Source organism: Hypomesus transpacificus, chromosome 9 (assembly GCF_021917145.1).
Source record: "Hypomesus transpacificus isolate Combined female chromosome 9, fHypTra1, whole genome shotgun sequence".
NCBI lineage: Eukaryota > Metazoa > Chordata > Actinopteri > Osmeriformes > Osmeridae > Hypomesus > Hypomesus transpacificus.
The window spans coordinates 11527866-11553558 of record NC_061068.1 but is presented as its reverse complement, the minus strand read 5'-3'; the positions used below and the strand labels follow the sequence as shown (position 1 = coordinate 11553558).

The window sequence follows — 25693 nt, the reverse complement described above, 5'->3', positions numbered from 1 at the left end:
AAAAGGTTTGAGGTCATTAGGAAGGAATCATACATGCTTTATGGAGAAAGAGAAAACGTTTATTCACTTGATGCCTAATTCCTACATTGGGGTACTATAAAACAGTACAAAGGTATATATATATATATATATGTAGAAAAAGACTAATAATCTAAACAACAATACAACACATTAACAGAACCAATATTTCCAAACCACATACTTTATATTTACAATAGCAAAATATTGAAACTTCATTTAAAATTCACCTCTACATGTGTTCCAAACATGTAAGGATTCATACAGGTGTACATTTACCTAACTCTGAAATATATTTTGACTTGGAAGTTATCTAGTATGAAATTAAAACATTAAAAAAAAAATACTGTTAAAGTGAAATTACAACTCAAACAAAAAAATCGTAAAATGAGGGGTTTGGCAAAATAATTCAAACAAAAGTATCAGTGAAATTGTTTTCTGTTTTGGGAAAAACTGTTCATGAGATGAGCCATTTCACAAATGTTTGATATCGTAATACAATCCCAATCTAATGAGGATTTTAGAATAGTAAACAATGTTGTGGGTCAATAAAAGGAATATCACATTACAATGTAAAAGATAAAAAAGTGCTTCAACACAAATACTTTTGAGCACGTTGTAACCAACCCTGTTTGTGTGCCTCCAAACTGATTTAATTGACAATAAATTAAAGAGAACTATGCACAGATTGTCCCCTCTTCATTCCACATTCTACCCAGTATAGGACTGCAGCACAGCCAACACCCACTGGCACTCAGTCTAAAAGCACTTAGCCGTTAAGAAAAATGTTAACCTGGTAAGAGCTGACAGGTGCTGATCTGAAGGACTTTGAACCACTAACATATGACATCTAAATGGGGGTAGGTTGTAAAACGATACAACCACTTTGGTTAGATAGCTCCTTGCTGCTGTTTCATGGTTCACACCACTGCAGGTACTCCCACAGTTGACAAACATACGGATTATGACATCGACCCGACTTAACCCACGAATGGTGGAGCATGTGACAGTGCACTCTGGGTAATCAGTTGTCACTTTCTGGAGGTTTAAGGAGTCTGTTACTAAAGTTGAATAGTCACACATTAAAGTGGCGTTGCAAGTCCAGGGTTGTGTGGGTCGTGAGCTCCCTTCGTGAACAGGGGAGTATTCCATTTCCATTGGTCCCTTTCAGGTGAATGGTGACGCGGAGGGAACAACACCGGAATGGAACACAGCCCAGGGAGTCATGAGGGTGGTGTGGGGGGGTGGTGTGTGTGTGTGTGTGGGGGGGGGGAGGTGTGTGGGGGGAGGTGTGTGGAGGGGGAGGTGTGTGTGGGGGGGGAGGGCCCACTACAAGGGTGCTACAGGAGTCAGTCCTTCACTCTGCTCTGGGTGGTGGTGGTGGTGCAGTTGGGCTTTACACACAGTGGGGACGGTGCAATGCAGGGAACCAACAGCAGGGGGCTCCTCGTCTCCTGGACACACACACACACACAAGACTACAGTTAGGCAAGCTCCACATACAGCAGCCCCCACTAACAGGCGGCTTAGTCTATGTTCCTTTCTCACGGCTACTGATAGAATCGGGTTAAACCGAGCCTAGAGTAGACAGATAATGTAATGGGCAGGAAACATCAGCTAAATAAAACAGGAAGCTTAACTGACTCTGCCATCTTCAAGAGGAGTCTGGGGGAGGAGTCTTACCCAGTCCCGAGGAGGAGGATTCGCTGTCGGCCAGGGAGGAGGTGTCAGCTTGGTCTGGGGACAGCCCTTCCATCAGGGGGATGGACAGCTCTGATGACGGCACGGACGAGTCGTAGATGCCCGAGTCCCGGGGCATCTCAGGGGGGCTGGCAGAGCCGTCCCCCTGAGGAGAGGTTCTAAGGGGCGGGTAGCCACCGTGCGAGGCGGGGCCCCCAGCCCCGTAGGTATCCTCATGGGCCTGGCAGGAGCTGGGCCCGGGCAGGGAGCAGTGTCCCAGGCTGAGGCTGGGGGGCAGCACCAGAACATTCCTCCTCAGGGTCCCCTCGCCGTCCGAAGGAGACTTGAAGACCACCTCGTTGAGCACCAGGCCCGAGTCAAACTTCTCCAGGGGAGGAGTGGCCGAGCTGGCCACGGAGTCGGAGGTGGAGGCGGTGCGGAGGCTCTGGGGCGGGAGCGGGGGGGCGGGGAGCGGGGCCGGCATCAGCCCCCTCTCGAACCAGTCGGGCTCGGTGGCCACGTGCTGGTGCATGTTGCAGATGGCCACGTAGAGCGAGCGGCCCGACTTGCTCCGGAAGTAGTTCCTCTTGGAGACGTTGAGGGGCTGCTGCTCGTGCTCGGCCGGGCCGGCCTGGCGGGAGTGGAGGCGGGAGAACATCTGCGGCAGATGGTCCATCAGCTTGTACCTGGGCGCCAGGCCCAGGAGCGTGGGCACGTCGCTCTCCTGGGAGTAGTCGAAGTACACCGCCATGAAGCGAGACAGGTCCTGGGAGCTCTGGCAGGCCTCGCGCAGCTTCTCTGCGATCATGGCCACCGCCACGATGAAGAGCTCCGCGCCGCTGGAGCCAGCCACGCCCGGGGAACCGGTGCTGCTGGAGCCCGCTCGGCTAGCCGGGGCCTTGCCCTTACGGCTCCTCTTCTACAACGGGTGGAAACACATGAAGAAATGAGACACTCATACTGTTCATATGTCAAATACATATAAAATATACATAAAACATTTAATGTTATTCCATAGTTTTGTCTTCTATGAATAAAAAAAAGATTAACTGCACTTTTCAGTCTATAAAGAGCAACAACAACAGTGTACATGAAGTCATGCTTCCTGCCAGACAGCGGTGACTGAGTACCTCCACGTAGTGCTTCAGGCCCCTGGAGCAGACAGTGATGATGAAGTGAGCCTCGTCTATCTGCCGGCTCAGCCACGACATCTGGCCCTCCTTACAGATCTCCAGGTGCTCCCACAGGTCCAGCACCACCTACACACACATCCACACACATTCTCCTCGTGAGCTGGTTGATAAGCTGAATCACAGTTTGATTCCATCTCCTGGTGTTGGGAGTGAGAATCTACAGGAGGGCAGATCTCCATATCAGATGGTTGTTATAAACACACAGCAGTACACTTTTAATGGGCAGCATCACCTCTGGTACACCTCAAACATAGCAAGATAATTAGGGGTAATAAGTGGTACTGTCTCTTCAAAATATTATTATGACTGTCATTCCGGGATGAGAACTTATATTTGAGTGTTCACATCAAAGTGAAATAACACTTACTGAAACTCTGAAACATTAAAAGTGGCATTTCCAGATATTAGCCAGTAGGTGGCACTCTAAACCTGCTCCTGCTTGTCTCTCACAACCATATCCACCTCAGTTAGATCGCAGGTCCACCTGCTGTATAAACAACAAATGCTGACCAAACGACGTCTTATGACGATCTCATCTGTCATCCAGCCACCTCTGTGGGCCTCACCTCACAACCACAGAAGTCCTGGAGGAAGAAGGCAAAGCTCTGGATGACGGTCTGGTGTTTGGGGCAGTCCTTGGAGGAGTAGCAGACAAACACCTTGGGTCTGGGTCTGGGTCGGTCGGCGTTCAGCGCCGTGACGTGAGAGGACGACTCGGAGCTTTCCTCGTCCAGGTGCGAGTAGATGTTCTCTGCGTTCGCACATGGGGAGGAGACAGAGATGAAGGGACAGGGAGGAAGAACCGAGCCTGGCAGAAGAGCAGCACCGTGTCCGGAGCTTCATCGGAACCACCCCAGTTAGAAAACAGACGAGTCACTTCAGGAGCATCTCACTAGGCCTGAAGACCAGAGTCCCTCCCTCCCTCTCCTCAAGCTGTGGTCGACCATTCGTCTGGACTCACCTTGTTGCTTCTTGCGACACATGACAGTGAAGAGGGTGGCGAAGGCCGACATGACCACCAGCGGGACGGTGATGGCCATGGCTCGGATAGGCCCCGCCCACGGAGAGTGGACTGCACAAGACAGGAGAACAAACTCACCATCCGAACTGGACATACTGTACATCTCTATAATGGAATACTGTGACATAGTGTACATCTCTATGGAATACTGTGACATACTGTACATCTCTATAATGGAATACTGTGACATACTGTACATCTCTATAATGGAATACTGTGACATAGTGTACATCTCTATAATGGAATACTGTGACATACTGTACATCTCTATAATGGAACACTGTGACATAGTGTACATCTCTATAATGGAATACTGTGACATACTGTACATCTCTATAATGGAACACTGTGACATAGTGTACATCTCTATAATGTAATACTGTGACATACTGTACATCTCTATAATGGAATACTGTGACATAGTGTACATCTCTATAATGTAATACTATGAATGTAATTCTATGGAATGAATACAATGGCATATACTGACTGTATTCTAGTAAGTGTGGAGTTGAAAGTATGATGGGAACTCGAAAATATCAGATGTGGTGTTACTGACGTGTGTGTGTGTGTTCCTACCTTGACTGACATGGTACTGAGCCTGTCTCCTGGTGTTGTTGCTGTCATCTCTCAGCTGGGGGATGAAGACAGAGAAACTAAATGAGCCAACCCGTTTCATGACGTATGTGTGAATGCTGTGTTCGTTTGTTTCGCGTCCGTCATCATCTGTACCTCTATGGCATACGTCCCTGGTGTTACATCTTGGAGGACACACGTCGTTTTAGGCAAAGTGAATTCCTGCAAAACACAAAAAAGGACGGGGCCATTAAACAGAGTTCCGCCATGTCGGGAGAAACACACAGGTTCAGCGGAGGACGTGGCCCGATCCGCACCGTGACACAGCTGCCCGGCCCAGGCTGGAGAGGAGGGGTCTGGCCAAGCGCTTCCAACAGGAGGACTGGGAGTACCTGGGTCTACCCAGAAAAACCCAGACGGTCTCCGTCTCCCCTCTGTCCCTGCTCCTGCCCGTGATGACAGGAACAGACACGGCCTGTTCCAGCTCCACATCCCTGCAGGTTGGGGATCATCGTCCCCCGTGGCCCCTGAGGAACCTTAAAGCGTTCTCCAGGAGGTTTCTGTGAGCATCCGTTTTCCACAAAGGGACGTAGGCATCTTGGACAACAACCCGTGTTTGCAGCTCACAGATTGGTCGTCAAGGTATCACCGAGACCCGCAAGGGGCTCAGAGCTCTCCTCATTGGTCAGAAACCAGAAGCAGACCACGGGATAGGGTAGATCAATGGAGACCGCAGGAGGATCGGGGGAGTTGACGTGCTTTTCCCAGCAGCTGGGACAGTCCAACAGGAGCCCATAGCTCTCTGCTGCAGCCTGAGAACTCTCTCCTCCCAAAGTCAGCACTGCACAATAATGAGGCCTGACTGGGAAAACACTCTAGCACTGACTTTCTGTTTTTGTGTGTGTGGGGGGGGATGGGCTTGTGAGTGTGTGTGAGGGGGGTACTTGTGAGTGTGTTTGTGTGTGGGCCTTGGGAGTGTGTCGACCCCCAGTCCGAGAGGAATGAAGGGTCATCTGTCATCTCCCATGAGGCCCAGGTACTTCAGAGTGGAACATTCCGGTGTACCAGAGCTATGCAGACAGTATCCTTTCCAACCATACCGTACAGAACCAGACCATGTCATACAACACAAGACCAGGTCATACAAGACCAGACCAGGTCATACAAGACCACCAATTCCTCCATGTCCGATATAAAAACATCCATTACCCTCGCTGAGGTTCTGCTTGAAGTTCTTACCGGTTTGCAGCGTTTCAGCCTGAAGGGGCCTTCCTGGCGGAGCTTGTAGTACAGGTAGTAGATGCTGAAGCCAAAGGTGGAGGGGGCAGGGTCAAACGCCACGTGCAGACTGGAGCCAAGCTGGGAGATGTTGAGGCTCTTAGGCTTCCAGACTGGAGAACGACGGGAGAACGAGAGAGAGCCAGAGTTAATGATCCAGAGCAAAAATAGCTTTGTTTACCTTGTATCTGTCAAGCAGTATGAGAGGAAATATTTGAACTCACATGGTTTGCATACAAGGTTGTCTGGTCCCAGAAGCACCTCGCAGGCTGGGGGGGGACGGGGGGACGGACGGACAGAACCGGTTAGAACAGGATTCTCCATCAAAACAGTAACAGGATTCTCCATCAACACTCCCAGCTACCACTCTTGTGAGTCTTCGAGGACATGTAAAACCACACACCCACACACACGGTCACCCATGGCTGCGCACACCCATACATACACACACACACACACACAGACACACACATACACACACAGACAGTTGGAAGGCCGAGGAGGCTTACAGTTGGTCCTGAGGAAGGATGGGGGAAAGAAGCTGTCGTTCATGAAGGTGGGGAAGGGCACCACCCGGACCATGTAGTCCGTCTCAAAGGCCAGGCCAGGAAAGGGCAGCGAGCTCAGCCTCTGTCACACAGAAACACAACAGAATGAGCAGGAGGAACGGTATTCTGCATCAAACAAACACATCCTAAAACAGAACACACGCATTGGATTTTTTTCAATCGTTTCACATTACTGTTTACCTCGGAACATTGAATGTTACATTCATGTGAATGTTACATTCACATGTTACATAAAGGACCAATGGCTATGCGGCCTCTCACTGCCCGCAGACTCTTTTCCCACAGGTGATTGGTCCATTGCTCTGACATGTTTGTTACCTATCTTCCCGTCCGTTCCCCAGACAGTCCCCAGGTCGAGGTTACCCACCACGTTCTTGTAGGAGAAGTTGAGCTGCCGGGGCTCTTTGAGGATCATGTGCTGACACTGCTTCCCCTCTGGGTTCTTGTCCTCCAGGTACACCCTGAACCCCTTGATGTGTTCGATACCTGAGGACAGACACAAGCCTGGGTTAGACACACACATGGGGCACACACACACCTGAGACACACACCTAGAACACACACCTGGGGCACACACACAACTGGGTCAGACAGGGCAGTGTTTCCTAATGTGTGGTGTGGACGACCTGTAGCGGATATTACTACCGAGACAAAAATATAAATGGTGGAAATAAACAAAGCTAGCCTGAGGCTAACTAGAGCCCGTGATTACACCTAGCATTCACACGCATCTTGGGTGATCCGATCCCAAGCGGACATCTCTAAGTACGTCAGGTCTCACTTGGCATCAGAATGCATTTCCACCTGCTTTCAGTGACCTCTTGTGATCGTACCTCACTTCCCCTCTCTATATACACAAGAACATCATCTCCATTTGCATCCAAATGCTGATTTGCCGCCGTTGGCCTGCAAATGAGTTCTCAAGCAGTGGACGTCAGTTGAGTGGGCGGTCCTTCGATGTGGCACACCTGTACTTAGCCTATAGCTGTCCATCTGGGATGGGTTCCACCAAGGCGCATGTTGATGCCAGGTGCAAACAGGGCATCAAGGCAAATATTAACTTGTGTGCAAAAAAACAACGGAAAACCTGCCATGCAAAAGCATTGTTCCGATTATTCCTCGATTCAGACGGAAGTATGAGGATGGAAATGGAAAGACCAGGAGCGGAGAGAGAGGGAGGGGGGAGGGAGAGCAGGGTGGGGCACAGGAGGAGGCTGCTACTTGGAGCCTCTCAGAACTTGGGAGTAACCTGCACTTAACACTGTTGTGTCTACACACGCACAACTTTCGAGTTTCCAAGGCTGCGACTCCTGGGAGTCCGAAGAATTCACACGCACAAAAAGGAGACCGTTTAACCCCACCCCCCTAAGTTGTTGTGTTTTATGAGTACCATGATGTGACTGTGCCGAAGAGGCTGTACCGGCGGTGCCACAGGACCCTGCGTGCCAACAGAGCATTCCCATGTCCTTCTACATGTGCCAGCGCTCCTCTCTTCTAATTGCATTTCTGTCTTATCGAGTGCAGCGGCGGCAAACAACACACACGCTCTCTCTCTCATCCTGACACACTCGCGTCTGCACGCACACACACACACACACACAGGCTCGCTTTCTAGCACGCACATGCACGGGCGCGCGCACACACACGCTCACAGAAGCACACACATGCACGTTAAGAACTCTGTTCCACAAACACACAGAGACAGAAACAGGAACACACACACTCAGTGTGGTTCCTATTACCCCAGTGGGGAGCGGAGCTGAAAGAGCCTGGTCTCTTTGTGGCGGGTGTAACTCCACACCACCTCTGATAGCATCAGGCTGCACAGTCAACATACTCGCAGAGACACCCAGGGTAAGATCACGGAAACGAACACACACACGCACACCACACACACACAAAAGCTGTCCAACTGGTTGTGCTGTCTTCAGGCATGTTCTCCTCTCATATGCAGTTAGCCTTTCATACCCCTCCCCTCCCCTCCCTTTGTCTCTCTCATCTTTCGCAGTCCGATTTGTATTTTTCTTCCCTTCACCCCGTCACTCTCTCTCTCCCTTTCCCTCTCCCTCTCCCTCTCCCTCTCCCTCTCCCTCTCCCTCTCCCTCTCCCTCTCCCTCTCCCTCTCCCTCTCCCTCTCCCTCTCTCCCTCTCTCTCTCTCCATGTCCTTATACTCTGTGGGCCCACCTGAGCAGTGTTGAGTCCTGAGCCAGAGGGATTAGGGTTCCAAAAGACAACAGGGCGCATTGTCACCGGGCCGGGGCTGAGGCACTCACGTTACCGGATTCAACAGACACCCCCCCCCCCCACCCCCCCCCCACCCCACACACACACACACACACACACCCATCACCGGAAGCAAAGGAGGCTTCCCTCCCTCCCTCCTCCCTCCCCGTCTCTTTGGTCTCTGTCACACGCATGCATGGGCGCACACTGAACTCTACTCTCTACACTGGTTTAGACACACCCTCACACACTCCTTTCTCTCGCACACACACACACACACACATTCTTCCGGAGACAAATCACGGCATTGTGTGTGTGCAGGGATGGATCCCTTCCTTCTCGGCCAGAGTGGTGTGACAGTCAGGGTTAAGGAGTAAGCCTACAGGGGGACGGAGGGGGGGGGAGGGAGGGAAGGAAGGATAGAGGAGGGCCTGGCTCTTTGATCAGGACAGACAGAGCCAGCACAGCACAGGGCTTTGAAGCTCCGGGCCTCTCTCTCTCTGTCTCTCTCTCCCTCCTCTCCTCTCTCGTGTTTCCTCTCTTCCCCTCAGCTCATGTCCGGGACACGGAAGATAAATCACTGCCTGTGAGCAACCAGGCATGGTGAGGGAAATGGCACAACCCATGGGTCTGGCCATGAGGAGAGAGAGCCAAGGGAGAGAGAGAGAAAAGAGAGAGAGAAGAGAGAGAAAGAGAGAGAGACAGAGACAGAGACAGAGACAGAGACAGAGAGACAGAGAGACAGAGAGACAGAGACAGAGACAGAGACAGAGACAGAGACAGAGACAGAGACAGAGACAGAGACAGAGACAGAGACAGAGACAGAGAGAGAGACAGAGACAGAGACAGAGACAGAGACAGAGACAGAGAGAGGTAGACAAAAGTGAAATCCAGTACCTAGGGGACTGGGCATCCAGTGAACCACCACAGCCGCCTGGCTGTCACAGGCCAAGTGGCTGAAGGTCACGTTGGTCACCTCATGGATGGCGTGTTTCCCCAGCGGGTTCCAGTTCAGGGAGCAGTCTGGGGACAGGACAAAGAGACAAAAAGAGTTCATCGAAACAATTCCTCGAAAGATTTCGGTGGAGCTATATCCGAAGGCCTTTCACAATGTTTTATTATCATCGAGGAGGTTGGAGGTTGGGTCATCGAAAACAATCGCTCCAAAGATTTCAATGGAGCTACACCCCGAGGCCTTTCACCATGTTGTATTATTGAGGAGCTTTCTCCATAACAGTGACCTTCTCCTTGCTGCTTGGCCGCTTTGGTTTGGGTACTCCTCAGCACTTTTTGACACATTGTTTCAGCGGGATACGGAGGGGTGGCAATGTCCAGCCAAGCAAGGCGACTTCTCACCTCTCTTCTCCTTCTCTTCCGTGTCTTCCCGTCCTCCCCTCCCCCACACCCCCCCCTCCCCCCTCCCTCCCCGGTAGCCATCTCATTGGGAAAGAGGCAGGTAGATGAAGAGGGAGGAAGAGGAGCAGCCAGTCGTGTCCTGCACACGCCCACCCCCCTACAATGCCACCCCCCCTACCCCCGGCCTCTGAGCTCAGGCTGATTGTGATGCTAAAGGAGCAAAGCCGTTCCCTCCAGCAGTCAAGGACAAAGGCCAGCCACCACCAGGGGGAACGCAGGATTTGGCTACAGGAGAGAAACTTGACTTCTGGACTAACAAAGGTTAGTTAGGGATGGGGGTTGGGGGGCATGGGGGATTGGGGGATTGGGGCTGGGGGGTTCTCCACTGAGGCTGGGAAGATTTGAAAACACTCCCTCAGTGGGAAACAAGGAGTCAAAATGCCTGAAAGTTTGGAAAACTTTTACATTTGAATACTGAATGGCATTTTTCTGTTCAGAACAGATCTGTTTAAGAGTTTTTCTCTCCGGACATGATATACTTGAGCTCTTGTAAATCTGAACGTATTTGAGTTGTTGAGTTTTGCGGCTGGTTCCGATGCATGCGAGGCTACTCACTGTCACTGCGGAGCGTGATCCCCAGCCTGCGGACGCTCTCGTCAGAGCTAGACTGGAGCACCTGTGCACAGAGACAGAAGGAAGTCAGCAACAACAGCAAACACCAAAGCCAGCAAAGGCTCACAAAAACGTTACGTAACTGACATGGATCTGACAGAGAGTAAACCGATACTTGGATTATCAGATTACTCTCCATGAAACACACATATTTGACAGTAATATACGTACATATAAAAAATATAGCGATATATAATCTAATGTATTTAATGACATACGGTGTACACTATGTCGGGATGGGTTCGATAGGGAGCATGTGTAAAGACAGGAGACGCTGGCAGAGTTGAGAGGAGAGAGTGGAGAGAGAGGGGGAGAGAGGAGAGGAAAGAGGAGAGGAGAGAGAGGAGAGAGAGGGGGAAAGAGGAGAGAGGAGAGAGAGAGGGGGAAAGAGGAGAGAGGAGAGAGGAGAGAGAGAGGGGGAGAGAGGAAAGAGAAGGGGAGAGAGGAGAGAGAGAGGGGAGAGGGGGAGAGAGGAAAGAGAGGGGGAGAGGAGAGTGAGAGGTGGAGAGGGGGAGAGAGGCTGGCTGGCAGAGTTGAGAGGAGAGAGAGGAGAGAGAGAGGAGAGAGAGAGGGGGAGAGAGGAGAGAGAGAAAGGGAGAAAGGCCGGCTGGCAGAGTTGAGAGGAGAGGGGAAGTGAAACAAGCTGGCAGACAGAAGAGAGAGGGGGGGAGAGAGGAGAAAGGCCGGTTGGCAGGGCTGAGAGGAGAGAGAGGGGGAGAGAGGCCGGCTTGCAGAAACAGACAAGAACCCCACACACACACCCCCATCAGAGATCTAATCTCCTCCATCAGGCTGGTGCAGAGAGAGGAAGCCCTTATCAGCAGGGCACGATACGACACAATTAACCCTGACAAGGCAGCCAGACAAAGCCTGGGACAAGATCCGGCTCCACTGAGAGACCGGAATTCACTACAAATACAGATAACTTTGGGACAACGTTGTGGAACTGTGAAACAACTGGCTGGAAAACACAGTATAAGTGATTTTATGAATCAGCCAGTTATTGATTAAATAGGGATTTAAAAGAATGCTTGTCCAAGTGAATCGCCATTCATTATAAGGTTTATAGCTCTGTCTATGAATGTACCAAGACCAATAAAACTCCACTACCCATGTTCCCCTCCTCCCAGGAAGTGTATTAAAAAGGCCTCCAGCCAGGTCAACCCCCACACAAACCCCACACCTCCCATCTCCCACCCCCAGGCCAGTCCAGACCTGCAGCAGATGTTAAAGAAGGGTTATAAACGAGACAAAAAAGGACCACAGTTGGACTGAAGCCATCCGCTTCCTCCCTTTCTCTCTCTGCTTTCTCGCTCGTCCACTGAACCCAAAGCTGTGGCCTCGAGTCTCCGTCATACTAACAGGTTCTCCCACATTTCAACAGCTTCTGCCAGGTCCACCCTCCAGCTGCCAGTTCTGCTGCATTACCACAGAGCTCCCCTTCCAAGGGGAGGACAAACTGGAATCTCTGAGAACGCTATCGTAAAGTCAAAAGTCACTCCGGGGCCCCCTTCCTAGTCCGTCTAATAGGCAAATGTCAGTGAAGGGACGTTGTGTTTACTGGCAGGGGGGAGGGGGGCGGTGGCAGAGCGAGGTGTCGGGGGGCGGGCCGCGGGGGCTGTCTAATGGGCCTGGTCTCTGCTCTCCTGGGCTTTAACACCCTGCTCCCAGCAGGGGTCTGGAGGGGTGGGGGGGGGGGGTCACAGCAGACGGGCAGCTGCGTGGGCCCCCCACACACACCTGCAACCAATCAGAAGAGCCCCACAGTCATTAAACCCCTCCCCCTGACCCCAACCTGGAGCCTCGCACCCCCAATGCCGCCGTCTACAGCCTCACACCTCCAGAGCAGCGGAAAGGGAGGGGCGCGGGGGGGGGGGGGGGGGCGCAACGCTTGCTAATAAGCCTGTTGCACACGCTCCCCTGCAACACCTTCCCTTCCCACCATATACACACACACAATTTACAGTCTCACACACACGCGCGCGCGTCAGAAACAAGCCCACATTCAGCCAGACACACAGACACACACACACCCCTTAAAGTATCCCCCACAGCTGTCATAAACCGAAGAATGCACACACCAAAACAAGCCCTTTTAATGTTTGTGAGATGGATATTAGGAGTTGAGGATGAAGACTTTCGTGTTTTGTCTGATGTCGCTCCTCTCGTACTTTTAAGTAATCCCTCCCTCCCTCTCCATAACGAGTCAACAGAAGTCTTAAAAACATCAAATGGACACAGCTCAGGGGGTGCCCAGGGCTGTGGCAGGGCTCCATAAACCCCCCCCCCACACCCCCCCCCCCCCCCCTCCCTTCACAAGCAGCGTGGCCCCGGAGCTGCTTTCCTGCTGGCGGCGAGGTGAGAGGAGGGTCAGAGCCCGGGTCACTTCGAACAGCGGCTAACACATCCTGGCTACAGGGGGCACAGAGCGGCCCAAACGCAGGCCCAGGCGGTCATAAGTCAAGAGGACTGCAACGGCTCTGAACGGGAATTGATGGGACCCCGTCCGCTCTCGTTCAAACCGCACAATTTCCTTGAAACGATTCCCCTGAAATTCCACGGCTGACGATGAGAAGATAAAACCCATGATAAAAGCAGGGAGGGAAGGGAGGAGAGGAAAGGGTGCTGCTGTGTGCGAGGAGCGCCGGATGGAGCATGAGAGGGTGGCGTGCCGCGGAGTCATAAAGCAGTGAGACAAGTCTCAACAGAGCCAAGCAGCAGGTGAGAGACTGGTGTGTGTGTGTATGGGTGTGTGTGTGTGTGTGTGTGTGCGGGTCTGTGTCTGTCTGTGTAAAGGCACCATCTGAAACCAGGTGTTCCATCTTCCCTTCTGTCTGAATAATAACAATAATTACATCATCAGAGAGAGAGAGAGAGAGAGAGAGAGAGAGAGAGAGAGAGAGAGAGAGAGAGAGAGAGAGAGAGAGAGAGAGAGAGAGAGAGAGAGAGAGAGAGAGAGAGAGAGAGAGAGAGAGAGAGAGAGAGAGAGAGAAAGAGGGCAAAGGGAGGGAGGGAAGGAGAGAAAGAGCGAGAAGGAGAGAAAGGAGGGAGACACAGAGAGACTGCTTCACAGACATGCCCGGCCCTCCCATACGCAGCCCCCCGAGGCACCAGAAGACCTTTCCGGAACATTTGTCCTTCAGCACAGTGCCTCTTCTCCACTCAAGAGGATATTGCTCAAATGGCTGCTTAGCTAAGTGAGGGTTGGAGCTGGACAAGGTAAAGACTATAATCCTGCTCATGATAAAGATGGGTGTATTGTTTGTTGGTTGGTCACAACTGGTGTTTAAATGACTCTGGTCAGAATCAAAGTCTGGCTGTTGTTGTTTTCTCTGGCAGCCAACTTCACACCTGAAATCAATCGAATGAGAACATACGCAGGGCGGCAGAGTTATGAGGGGAGATGGTTCTCTTTAAATAGCCCATTAGCAGCAAGCCAGATGGAGACAACAACTCCACACACACCAGCTGAGAGATCTGGAAAGAGTAGGGGGAACTATGTGTTTGATCCCTGCTTGGGAACCCCTCCACAAACCCCTCCACCCCTCAATACACCCATCCACCCCTCCGCCGCTCCTCAATACTCCCCTCCACCCCTCAATACACCCCTCCACACACCCCTCCATCCCTCAATACACCCCTCCGTCCCTCCACACACTCCTCCACACACCCCCTCCACCCCTCAATACACCCCTCCACACACCCCTCCTCCACCCCTCCACCCCTCAATAAACCCCTCCGTCCCGCCGCACACCCCTCGAACCCTCCACCCACTCCTCCACCCTTCCGTCCCTCTTCTCCAGGGGGGCGGTACGGCGCTGTGTCTTCTCCTCAGATGAAACATGGGCTACATCATCTCCTGTCGACTGAACGGAGAGCAGATGTGATGGGGATCCATCCCCCGGCACTGATTCATTAAAGCCCCCCTCACTCACAGCTGCTCTCAGGGGAGGGAGGGAGGGAGGTAGGTAGGTAGGTAGGGAGGGAGGGAGGGAGGTAGGGAGGGAGGTAGGGAGGTAGGGAGGGAGGGAGAGAGGGAGGGAGGGAGAGAGGGAGGGAGGGAGGGAGGTAGGTAGGTAGGTAGGTAGGTAGGTAGGTAGGTAGGTAGGTAGGTAGGTAGGTAGGTAGGTAGGGAGGGAGGGAGGGAGGGAGGGAGGTAGGGAGGGAGGGAGGTAGGGAGGTAGGGAGGGAGGGAGAGAGAGGGAGGGAGAGAGGGAGGGAGGGAGGGAGGGAGGGAGGGAGGTAAGGCGAGGGCGGTGAGGGCGGTGAGGGGGTTATGGTTTTGTAACTACTAATCTTACTGCCTGGTGATGGGGCGGGGGGCTTGGCGAGGGGGGGCAGGGGGTGGCATGTTCCTAATGACCCAGGAACATTTGTTGGGCTCATGTGTGTACGGTGCTGCACCCCTGCGGTACGAGCCTAGAGCCTGCGGGGACGGGCCTTGTGGAGACACACTGTACAACTGGCATGAAGAACACACAGAAGAACAAGGGAAAGAGAGAGAGAAAGATAGAAGAAAAAGAAAACAACAAAAAGACCCAAAGAACATTTCACATGTATCTGCTTAACTATGATGTCAGTTATCCAGCAATAACACAATGATTTCAACAAATGATTTGTTCCAAAGGCCTCAGAACTCCCGGAAGTGAAAATAAACTAATGTTGAGGGTTTTGTTTACACTGTTTGTCCAAATGCCAAGAAGATACAAAAAACAACAAGGTTGTCAAAAAAAAAGCAACGTTACTGTGGAGAAACATCAACACTCACACACCGGGACACAAGTCCCTCCTAACACCGGATCAATAATCACAGAAAACCCAGGTCCAGCTCTAGCCCAGGTCCAGTCCAGCTCTACCCCAGGTCCAGTCCAGCTCTACCCCAGGTCCAGCTCTACCTCAGGTCCAGCCCTACCCCAGGTCCAGCTCTACCCCAGGTCCAGACCAGCTCTACCCCAGGTCCAGCTCTACCCCAGGTCCAGCTCTACCCCAGGTCCAGTCCTTCCAAAGGAGGAAATTAGTACCTCTGTGGGAGCGTCCGGCCTAATCAGGCCTCTCCACGCTCTCCTGTAATCCCACATACTCTTCTCATTACCACAACATGTGTCTCCCATTTTAGACTCCAAGCCCTGCTTGCTCTCCTCCTCTCTGCTACAACTGGCTGGTTGTCCTTTATCAAGGTCTGGCAATGCTAATCAATCATCACTCCTTAGCCTGGGCCTGCTGGCTGGATTTCCTCCACGAGCAGACATCTTCTACTAAGAAAAGGCCAATGAGATGAAACAGGTGCCTGTGCGAAACGTGAGTCTTTCGCCCTCCAAGTCGATATTCCAGTGGTCCAATTTGCATTGTCTTTCAGTCGTTTAATTTCCTCTCCCGTCCCACCATCCATCTCCCTCAGGTCAACATGTGGCACCCATGGGGCTAGCTCCTATCAGCGTCCCGAATCTAGGCAATTCCACTCGACTCAAGAGCTGGTCTTTATAGCCTCAGCAATTACACACATCCTGATCGCTGCAGCTTGTTTGAAACAGGGGAGCAGCTTTGATGAGGAGCCTTGGAGGCAGCCAGGGCTGAGGAGCGTTTGATGCTCATTTGTGTCTGGATGTGGTTGCTTTGTGAATGAAGACCTCCTGTTATCCAGGGAGCTGGAAAAAAACAACTTGGAAACCAGAGTCCTCTTTCAAAGGTTTTATCTAGTGAGGGAGAACGTAAAGATGGATACATGGCCGGGGAAGTGCCTGCAACCTACAACCTGGTTTGATCGTCGCTGACATCCTCTGAGGTGATATGTGTGGACCGTATTCGGGAAACGACACAGTTAGGTGTCCAGTCTTTCCAATAAATCAGTGGTCGGTTTGTTTTACGTTGAGGTCTTTATGTCCGCTCGCATGATTCAAGAAAGCAGGCCACCGAGATTTACTCTGTGCTTAATAAAGTGTGCTCAGTAACTGGGGGACAGTAGAGTACAATTTAGCACCCATCTAGAAAAAGGCTTAAGAGGCTCAAAGTCTAAATGGAGAACACATTGTTACAACATCGCTAAACTGAACGTCCTGTGCCTAACCTCTGTGACTTTGTGTCTGAAATCACATATTTGGGAAATTCACTGGAGAAGCTGAGAAGGAGCATGTGTGTGTGTCTGGGTACGTGTGTAGGCGAGAGTTTGTGTGTTTGTGTGTGGGTGTGTGTGTGGGTGTGTGTGTGGGGCGCAGAGAGTTGTCCAGTGTGATGAGGGGGGCCTCTGGACTGTGGTGGTTGATCAGATGCTTCAGGCGATCTGGCTGGTCCCTCTCTCCCCTGACCCTGACTGTTTTCCTTAATGCCTTTCCTGTTTCCCTCCCATCAACGTCTGTCGCAGCGACCTGCTGAAGCACTACCACATGTTATGACATTACTGAGCAAGAACTTAGAGAAAACCTTCTCTTTTTTTACGGCGCACAGCCGAGCCTGTTTGCGCATTGGTCTCCGCATTTTCTCTCTCAGACACACACAGACACACGTTGTAAACTGCTCTGGAAGAACACGCACACGAAAACAAAAACACACATACAAAGGCTCTGGTCCTCCATGGGTTTCAGTAAACGACAAATCACCGAAGTGGAGCGGTATGCCCTAACGACACCCCAGTGAAAAGATGCCAAGTGCAAGTGAACACAGACGTTTCGCCGTACCTCATACCTTCGACAGACATGAATCCTGTCCTTCTATGAAAGCTGGGGAATCTTTGTTTAACTCATCAGACACCTGATGAGTTCTCCGGCCCCAAACACCATCTTCTAGTTCACTCAGTCACCCACAGAACCTAGCAACTGCTCCCTTGGCTCGGGGGGAAAAAAAGTTTCGTTGAGAGTTTAGAACCTTCAGTTTTCTCCAAATGGAACATCCTTGAATGAAATAGCTATAGCATCTAGTCCTCCCGTTCCTGGGTGAACCAAACACACACAGTAGCCGTATACTCCGACCACCAGTCTTCTGGAGCAGATAGATGGAGAAGCATCTTCACATCTGACCTCCAGGCTCTCTCCACACGTGGCTGTAGTTGACCCTTGGTTCTCCCTCTGAAGGAGGACAGCCAACATCCCCATAGTGATGAATAGTGGACACCTCCCTCCCTCCCGCCCTCCTCCTGCACCCAGGGGAAGTTTTAGTCTGCTGGCCAAAAACCAAAGCTCGTCTGAGCCTATGGAGTTGGTCTACTCGATTCTGCTCTAAAGCATTTTGAACTCTGACGTGGTTTTGGAGCTCAAATGTAGAGTGTGTGTACTTGACGATGTCCTGTTGACATTTGAGAACATCCTGGACAATTACTTGCGGCTGATTTGTTGCTTAATTGACACGACAGGAAACAATTCATTCTGCTGAGGCACAGGAACCTGCACTGTGACTATTGTCTACAAATCGGATTGACCTATTTCCTTACGTTACGCAATGGTTTTGCATAATACTCCAGTGTGACATTCAGCATTGGTGCCTGAAGGAGGGAACATGTGAAGGCATGTCTTTCAACAAGCTGCCAATATCTAAACAAGGCCTAGGAGAGAGTTAGTCAACTTAACACACCACTACATCTACTTTTTCTTTTGGACATGGATACTGGGAGCACACCACCCACACATGAAGTCTTTGTCACTCAGCCTCAGTCATCCTCCCAACAAAATGTAAACCCTTTCCTGAGGTGGGACAATGAACAGTGGACTGGCCCCAGACTTGGCTCCCGACTCAGAAGTGACGCGAAATGTGAAAAAAAGGAGGACATCCTGTCCGCTCCCTGCCAGCTAAGCCAGGTTTCACAGAGCAGCGATCTTCCAGATGACATTACTGCACAATACATTTCTTCATGGGGAGAAAGAGGGCTTGTGGGATTTGGAGTGTAGTGTTTCATGCAGTAAGAATGCTGGGCGACCCAGGGGCTTCAAGCTCTGAATAAGGACCAGGACACGAGCCTGCTCCCCTAATGGAAAAGTAGAGAAGCTGCAATTTGAGGCACGGCAAATGGAAAGGCTAATGGAGATATAGATCCACGCTGCACCAACACACACACACACGCACACACATCAGCAACTCTTAGAGCTAAGCTTCTATCCACGTCTACATGTATGTTTCATATATATATAAGACACAGGATATGCAATATAGTTTTGCAACACAAAATCATTTTATTCGGCCACCCTCTACATACAGCATCCCACCAGTGTTCAGTCTGGGTCAACTTTCATGTCCACTCAATGTTCCCTGCAGCCTTTGAAGAGGCCAACTGCGTAATCTCAACCTCTGCTCTCCAGTTCTGCTGGCAGGAATCGCCTTAGGGCAGCAGATCCTTGATGAGGTAGGAGGAAGGAGCAGCTAATTGATTGTAATGACTTCAATCTGTCAGGAGCAGCCATGAGTCATCAGTCATCTCCCTGGGCTAGGCTGGGCTGTTGGTCCATCGCAAGTCCAAACAGTTGTGTTTGTGTGTGTGCGGATGGGTGTGGGGGTTAACGGCCATCACACACCATTCCCAAATCATTAAAAAAAAAAAAAAAATGTCAACTCCTCAGACACAAACAAAGTGGCTTTCGTCGTGTTCAAATGATTCATGTTTTGTGCTTGGTAACACTTATGAGCGCCGTTCTTTCAGCAACCCCCCCCACTTGGCCTCAGTGTGACAACAGCACGACGGGGCCCGATCAGCGGCACCCTGCTGGGGACAACAAACACTCTGCACTTTTAATTCACTTTTAACATACCTCCCGTTTACCAGGAAGCCAAGGCCTTTCTTCCTAAGCAGCGGGACTCCGCCAGTCAAAGGCAGCAGAGCATCTGAAAGGCAGTGGCTCCCTCATTCACCAGGCCAGGCCAGGAGAACGGCCCTGATTCAGAACTAACCAACCAGAGACTTTCCCACAGCACACACACAAAACTGCTTCCAAGGTTACGGGCTGGTTGGGTGGTTTTCAATGCTTCTCAGAAGGAGAGCGCAGGAATAACTTGTGTCCACCCCCCCACCCGTGTCCCCTCCCTCCGTACATGAACTGCACACACTTTCTTCTTTTTTTTCTTTTACCTTCTCTCCCTCTCTTTCTCTCTCTCTTTCTCTCTGTCTCTCTCTCTCTCGCTCCCTCGCTCTCCCTCCACACCGTGGACGCACCCCCAATATCATTCATATGCAGCCAGATGTTACAAGACAGAATAATAGGGGTTTTCCCTTAAAGGTCTGATTAAATATATAACGGGAGAGAGAGAGAGAGGGAGGGGGGAGAGAGAGAGAGAGAGAGAGAGAGAGAGAGAGAGAGAGAGAGAGAGAGAGAGAGAGAGAGGGGTAGGGTAGAGGGTGTCCTGTCCCACATGTGCAGTCAAGCCAGGGGCCGTGTAGGCTCACCACTCGAAAGAGTCTTGGCCGGCCCTGTGTTTGTGTACGTCTGGGGACATTGTAAAACATTCCCCTTGTTCCCTGGCTGTCTCTCTGACACTGTAAATCCCAAGCAGACTCGGGGTCAGTGATGGGGACTGGAGCACAACACTCACAGCCCAGAACCACTCGTTCTCTCATACACACAGCACCGGACACAGGCAGGTCCTTATACCACTAGGAAAGAATCAGAACAACAGAACTGAAATAGGTGGTTCCAAGTAAAGCTTCTAAAGAAGGAACAGTTCATTATTGAATTACTATCACTTGACTCCCAAACCGGGTCAAACTAGGTCTTGGACTTAAAAAGATGTCCGTAACATCTTCTGAAGCCCCCAGTGTCACCACTATTGAACACCTGCTCTGCTGCACTCTTCAACTTTATAATTTGTGGATGTATGTTTTGGAGTCTGCCTGACGTTGCTTTCACCAGCTGACTGAATTCATCAGTTTACATCCAGATGTGGGGAATAGGATTACACAGCTACTAATATCCATCCCATAATGAGCACCGGCTTACTGGAGTGTTCCTTCTTTTTTCTTTTGGGGAATTATGGGGGGAAAAAGTCATGTATTGAAAAAGCAGCCTCCATTCTCCTGTAGGAAGGGAGGGATTTGGCTCATTCAGAGAGCACTGCACATACATTTGTAGTCGTCCTTCTTAGCGAGTCCCATGGTGAGCCTGGAACAAAACTAGCATTGAGGTCCAGGCACTTGGAGACCCGGAAGACAAGAGCTTTAATCCAGGGCCAGCCTCTCTCTTCCTCTCTTCACAACCAACCTCCTCAACCTTCACGGAGACCCCAGCTCAGCCAGGCTGTGCTCAGCTGGACTGTCGGCCCCCTTTAAAGCCCCTGCATGGGAACTAGGACACTAATAAGCTTCAAAATCAATTTAACTATACCCATTCAGCAATGCCTACAATGAACATAGGCTTACACCCCCTACATAGGAAAACGAATCATTTGCCTGTAATGTCGTTTGTGATATTATAGTTCCTAATGTGGAAGCTAAAGGTAGGCTATTCATTTAGGAAATGCATTTGGCTGGCAGAGTGTATATTTCTCTTGCAATGGGAATGTAACTTTATGATTCGGATGAATAAAATACTACCTGACACCTGCAAAATAGCACTCTGAAGTGTTTCCTTCAGCAATAGGTCTACCATCCTCGAAGACTTTGAAGTGGCTGTTGAGGGAGGTGGCCTGTGGTTCGACAGAGGAAGTGGCCAGGAATTTTAATAGAGCAAACAGTCCCTGCGCTTCCTATGGGGAATCACTTCAAAGGCCACTCTTCCCCAAGCAGACAATGCGTTGTGGGGGCAATCACTCACTCAATAGCACGTCTGCCACAGTCAAACAAGCGGACGCCGCTCAGGAAAAGACAACAAACGCTACAATGCAAGGGGTGAGGGTATTCAGCATACTGCCCAAACATCAAACCAGACCCGTAGATTCGGGAAAATAGAAATTGATGTGCTTGTTAGCTTACTGCAATTTAAGAATAGGATAGCCAGGTAATATCCTATTCTTAATATAGGTACTAACAGCAATTCATTTCAAAGCATACCTACCTCTAAGGCTATTTAATTTAAGGTGTCATTGATCTAGATACTGTTACTTTTTACTTCATCAAATTAGAAGTAGGTGGCTGGAAGGGACAATTCACTCAACACATTTGTGAGAATTTCTTTTTTTTTTACAAAAACCTGTAAACCTGTAAAATCTTTAAATCCCAAAATGTTCAACTGTTTAGGCAAACTTTATTATAAACGTTGAATGCGCTCACGGATAACACTGCTGTAGCCTACATCGGGTATAGGCTATTGCAAGTGAGGGATAGGTCACATCAACGGGCTGGAAATAGATAGGACAAATAATATGACCTGAAGACGTCTTCGAAAAATAATTTCAAGATTTACGCGGCGCCATCATATTCTTCTGTATTGAAATGTTAACTCACTATTGAACATGGAAGGCAAGATGTGCCGTTACGAGTTTAAAGTTTCGAAGACACACTATAACTTTTCAGACACTCGAAGACGTGTCTGTCAGCATATCTCGGATGATTGTCATGTTTTACCTTATAGTTGCATTTTTCCGAGCTTTCTGTCTTGGTGCCAGGGGCTGGCGACGCAGAAAAGTTGTTAAAGAAAAGGTGTAAAGTTGTAAGTAAGTAAAATAGTCTCGCTCGCGCAGCCATCCCCGCTCTAGTCCATCAAGACCATCTGATCACGACTCTGGATCAAGCAGCTTCAGATGTTATCGAAGAGACTGACTTCCCGCAAGGTGGGGCTCTAGACCTATACCCGTAGCGCAGCTCACTTGGAGACACAAGTACGTCCCTCAGAGTTTGATAAGTTGCAGCAACAATAGCAGCATATCAGTTGTTTTCCCCCTGCATCCGCCAGAAAGAAAGTTTCATATCGAGTCGAGTCTTAACAGTAGAGGAATAGGCGTGCTCTGACGCAAACACAATACAGGTTCTTAACGCCCCATTCCTACAAACACCTTGAAGCGCCGTAGGCACAGTAACTATTGGACGTGCGGTGCCACTACCCTCAAAGGATAAAAGTTGTTCCTTTTCACTACCTTACCTTACAAACTATACCTTTAGAACAAATGTATAAGTTGACTTCAGTTCAAGAATACAAATTATCTAATGTATCAAATATGAAAAGAAAACGTACGGAAAACGTGTTTTTCCGTACACATGTTCAGTCCCACATGACATGAAGGCCTTTTATTGTTACAAAACAAGGGTTACATGACTGACGACCCTGTTCACCAAGTTTCTCCAATTTCTCCAACATATGACATTAAGATCAAAGAGGCGTTTACCCCAAACCTGCATGGGAAAGCTTCGTTTTCTGAACAGCTACAGCCATCTCCCCTTTCAAGTGCTCTTGTGTTACCATTGAAGTCATCATGAGAAAGAAAGATTCCCCTTTGGTCATGCAAAAGAGAACACTTCTTGCAATCCGGTATAAGTTTGTAAATACTGAACCATACACCTATTATGGGGTTAGGCATAGCTGTATATCCAACAAGAAACAGAATGAGAAAAAGCCAAATTGAGAACATTATGAAAGAAAAAGAAAAACATAATTTTCTCTCAAATCTTAATAGAGGAAATGTTTTCTGAGTGCTCTTGAGGGACCTTAAAAGAGGTTGGAGGAAAGTTCAACAGAGATGCCATGAGCACCCCCTTGTGATCGATACAAACCTAACACCACCCTTGAAGGATGCGGGTGCATGGTGCATCCCTAATTGTAAAACAGAAGTTTGTGATGAGAATTTACTCATGTAAAAAGACAAACAAAATGTATGCACAGCCATGTCTAGGAAATGACAACTGGCCGTGTAAACAAGCAAAGGGGGCGGGTTTTCTTTGTGTACTGCCCAGCACCGTCTTTCCTGTGGCCTGCAGGGATGGCTACCTCCCCCTGATATACTCCTTTGTCTCTCACACCATCGACTTTTAATTACATAGCTCTGACGCCGACAAATCGGTTCCTCTCTGGGTATGTGTCCCAACAAAAGCAGTGGCTGAGTTAAGCTTAACTCCGCCTCCACAGGATCTCAAATGGGGGAGAAACGAGAACCTGTAACCTCAAGGGCTGTTTCACCTGTCCCTGCACAAGCCATAAGGTTTAATGAGGTCAATGCTATTTGGCAGAATGAGAAAAATGCATTGCAATAAATTGATCCAATGTGACACCACAGAACAATAGTAGCCTATTATCTATTTTATTAATCTTATCTATTAATAAGACACAATTCGTCATTCACACATAAATAAATTATCTGAATATTGCACTGACAGAGAAAGATATACAGACAGAAATAGAGAAATACAGTGTTCATTATTCTTTATCCTCTTTTGTCTGGAGACCAGAAATGACTTTCTTCACCATGCAAAACTGAGACTCTCTGTCGGAGCGTTTCCGCTTGGCTCTGCGGTTCTGAAACCAGATCTGTGGATAAGAGGGACAAAAAGTCCGAATGAGATTATATTCGAAATCACATAACTGTCGATTGGATACAGCAACACAACAGGCAAGATACATTAAAATGGTCATCATTGTAGAATATGATTGGGCTTCAGCTTCTCATGAAACTGATATCTTACACCGGCTTTAAACTAAACTGTGCTTGTCCAGGTAGACAAACCTGTATTCTGTCCTCCTCCAGGTGTAGTCTCTGAGCCAGCTCCTCTCTGACGTCGATACCTGGGTAGGAGTTTATGAGGAATACGCTCTCCAGGATCTCGATCTGAAAAAGCACAAACATCAGGAGAAAATTGACAAGTAGTGACAAATAGGTTACAATCATTTGAACAAAGCTTCCAAAGTAATACCCTATGTATTTTTATTGTTATCGATTAGAAGTCGGGAAATGTAGGTCTACGCCAAACTCACGCACCAGTGTTGCTTACCTGAGCGCTTGTGAACGCCGTGCGGGGTCTGCGTCCGACGTACCAGTTCAGTCTTCTTCTATGTGAATCCGAGATGTTCTGTTTACAGTTGGAGCTCCTGTCCTCAGCCATTCTCACCTCTGGCGGAGCCTCCGAGTGTTTGGCTGTGATGTAATGCTGTTTCGTTGGATCCATTTCTGAAATGTTTGTAGTTTATCATTTATGTTAGTAGAAAGGAATATTCACGCAAAAAATATATGCTGTTTAGAGTGACACTCACCTGTCCAAGGTCTATATAAACGCAATGACACATTTTGCAGGTCTGGTCTTTCCAAGTCCAACCCGAGGATGCTGTCTATACTGAAAATTGACCTGGCGTCAACTCGCAGCTGATGGACGACAGGAATCGCCATCCTTTTACCGTCACCTCAGAAAGGTTAGTGTGTTCTGTTTGCCAATTGCTCAGGTGACGACTTTTAGACCAATGCCGGATTATATATACGTCACTAATTAAACTCTTAAACCAAAAGGATTTTGCATTTGAATTGGAGACCCCTCACTGTGGGACATTAGGCGTGTCAGGTATTGGCCTTTCTCAAATTAGGGTGCAGCCGGCTCCCTAGAAAGGTGTTTTTGTACACCTAATCCTTTAAACCCATCAACTCAAACAAAACGCAAACTTTCTTTTCTTCAAAATAACCAAAGTATAAAATCGAACCCAGATTTATTGGTCCCTTAAAATATGATCTGAAGAACCTTTTCAGTTGTCTCGGTGCAGTCAGTCATCAGAAGCCATTCAAGTATTCAATAATCCTATTTAGTTCGATTTTTGCCTTGGAAATTTAAACTAATAGTAATCCTCTAATACTATTATGTTAATCCTACTGAATATTCCCTCATTTTCTAGTTGTGATGCATACGAGAGTAAATCATGGCAGGAGGAAACAAAAGCTTTCCGCGGAGGGCACAGCGGTAGCTTGACGTGTCGTTGGAAATCCCTGGGTAGAGGTATTGTTTCCCCTGGACAGTCCTATTCAGAACGAGATAAGTAGTCACTTAAGGACATGGACAGCTTTAAACTAATAGCGGCCTTGTTTATTTATCCCTCCTGATGAACAAACCTCAAGTCTGGCACACAGGACAATCCGCGAAATTTAGGTTCGAATTAGATATCGTTTATTGTTAAAAAGCTTCTTAAAAGGACACCGCAAAAATAATCACTGATGTATTTACAGTAAACATGATCATGTCCCTCCTCCTGCATCCATAAAGTGCAGTCCCCTAACAGCCACCCATTTG

General features: G+C 49.4%; 2 protein-coding genes across 2 annotated transcripts; both read right to left on the bottom strand.

Moving 5' to 3' along the window:
* Positions 1 to 37: 37 nt before the first annotated feature.
* Positions 38 to 22436, bottom strand: il17rd (interleukin 17 receptor D). The gene is made up of 14 exons (XM_047026036.1): positions 22061 to 22436; positions 10531 to 10591; positions 9457 to 9582; positions 6703 to 6821; positions 6276 to 6396; positions 5991 to 6035; positions 5728 to 5879; positions 4645 to 4710; positions 4492 to 4546; positions 3853 to 3963; positions 3458 to 3642; positions 2829 to 2957; positions 1702 to 2617; positions 38 to 1472 (listed from the first exon to the last, which is right to left on the bottom strand). Exons 1-14 carry the CDS (start codon positions 22178 to 22180, stop codon positions 1348 to 1350), a joined length of 2331 nt encoding a protein of 776 aa, XP_046881992.1. The 5' UTR covers positions 22181 to 22436; the 3' UTR covers positions 38 to 1347.
* Positions 22437 to 23711: 1275 nt separating this feature from the next.
* On the bottom strand, positions 23712 to 25457 carry hesx1 (HESX homeobox 1). The gene is made up of 4 exons (XM_047026195.1): positions 24675 to 25457; positions 24416 to 24591; positions 24151 to 24252; positions 23712 to 23954 (listed from the first exon to the last, which is right to left on the bottom strand). The coding sequence occupies exons 1-4, from the start codon at positions 24805 to 24807 to the stop codon at positions 23844 to 23846; spliced, it is 522 nt and encodes a 173-aa protein (XP_046882151.1). The 5' UTR covers positions 24808 to 25457; the 3' UTR covers positions 23712 to 23843.
* Positions 25458 to 25693: the final 236 nt, after the last annotated feature.

Bases quoted from the DNA above. Each gene is read 5' to 3' on its own strand.
- il17rd (XM_047026036.1), bottom strand. From the start codon at position 22,180: ATGGCTGCGCGAGCGAGACTATTTTACTTACTTACAACTTTACACCTT. The intron at 6,822-9,456 runs GTACTGGATTTC...GTCTGTCCTCAG, and splicing joins CTGGATGCCCAGTCCCCTAG to GTATCGAACACATCAAGGGG. The intron at 6,036-6,275 runs GTAAGCCTCCTC...GTCCCCCCCCAG, and splicing joins ATCCTTCCTCAGGACCAACT to CCTGCGAGGTGCTTCTGGGA.
- hesx1 (XM_047026195.1), bottom strand. From the start codon at position 24,807: ATGGCGATTCCTGTCGTCCATCAGCTGCGAGTTGACGCCAGGTCAATT. The intron at 24,592-24,674 runs GTGAGTGTCACT...CAAACATTTCAG, and splicing joins TTTATATAGACCTTGGACAG to AAATGGATCCAACGAAACAG. The intron at 23,955-24,150 runs GTTTGTCTACCT...TCTTATCCACAG, and splicing joins TGGAGGAGGACAGAATACAG to ATCTGGTTTCAGAACCGCAG.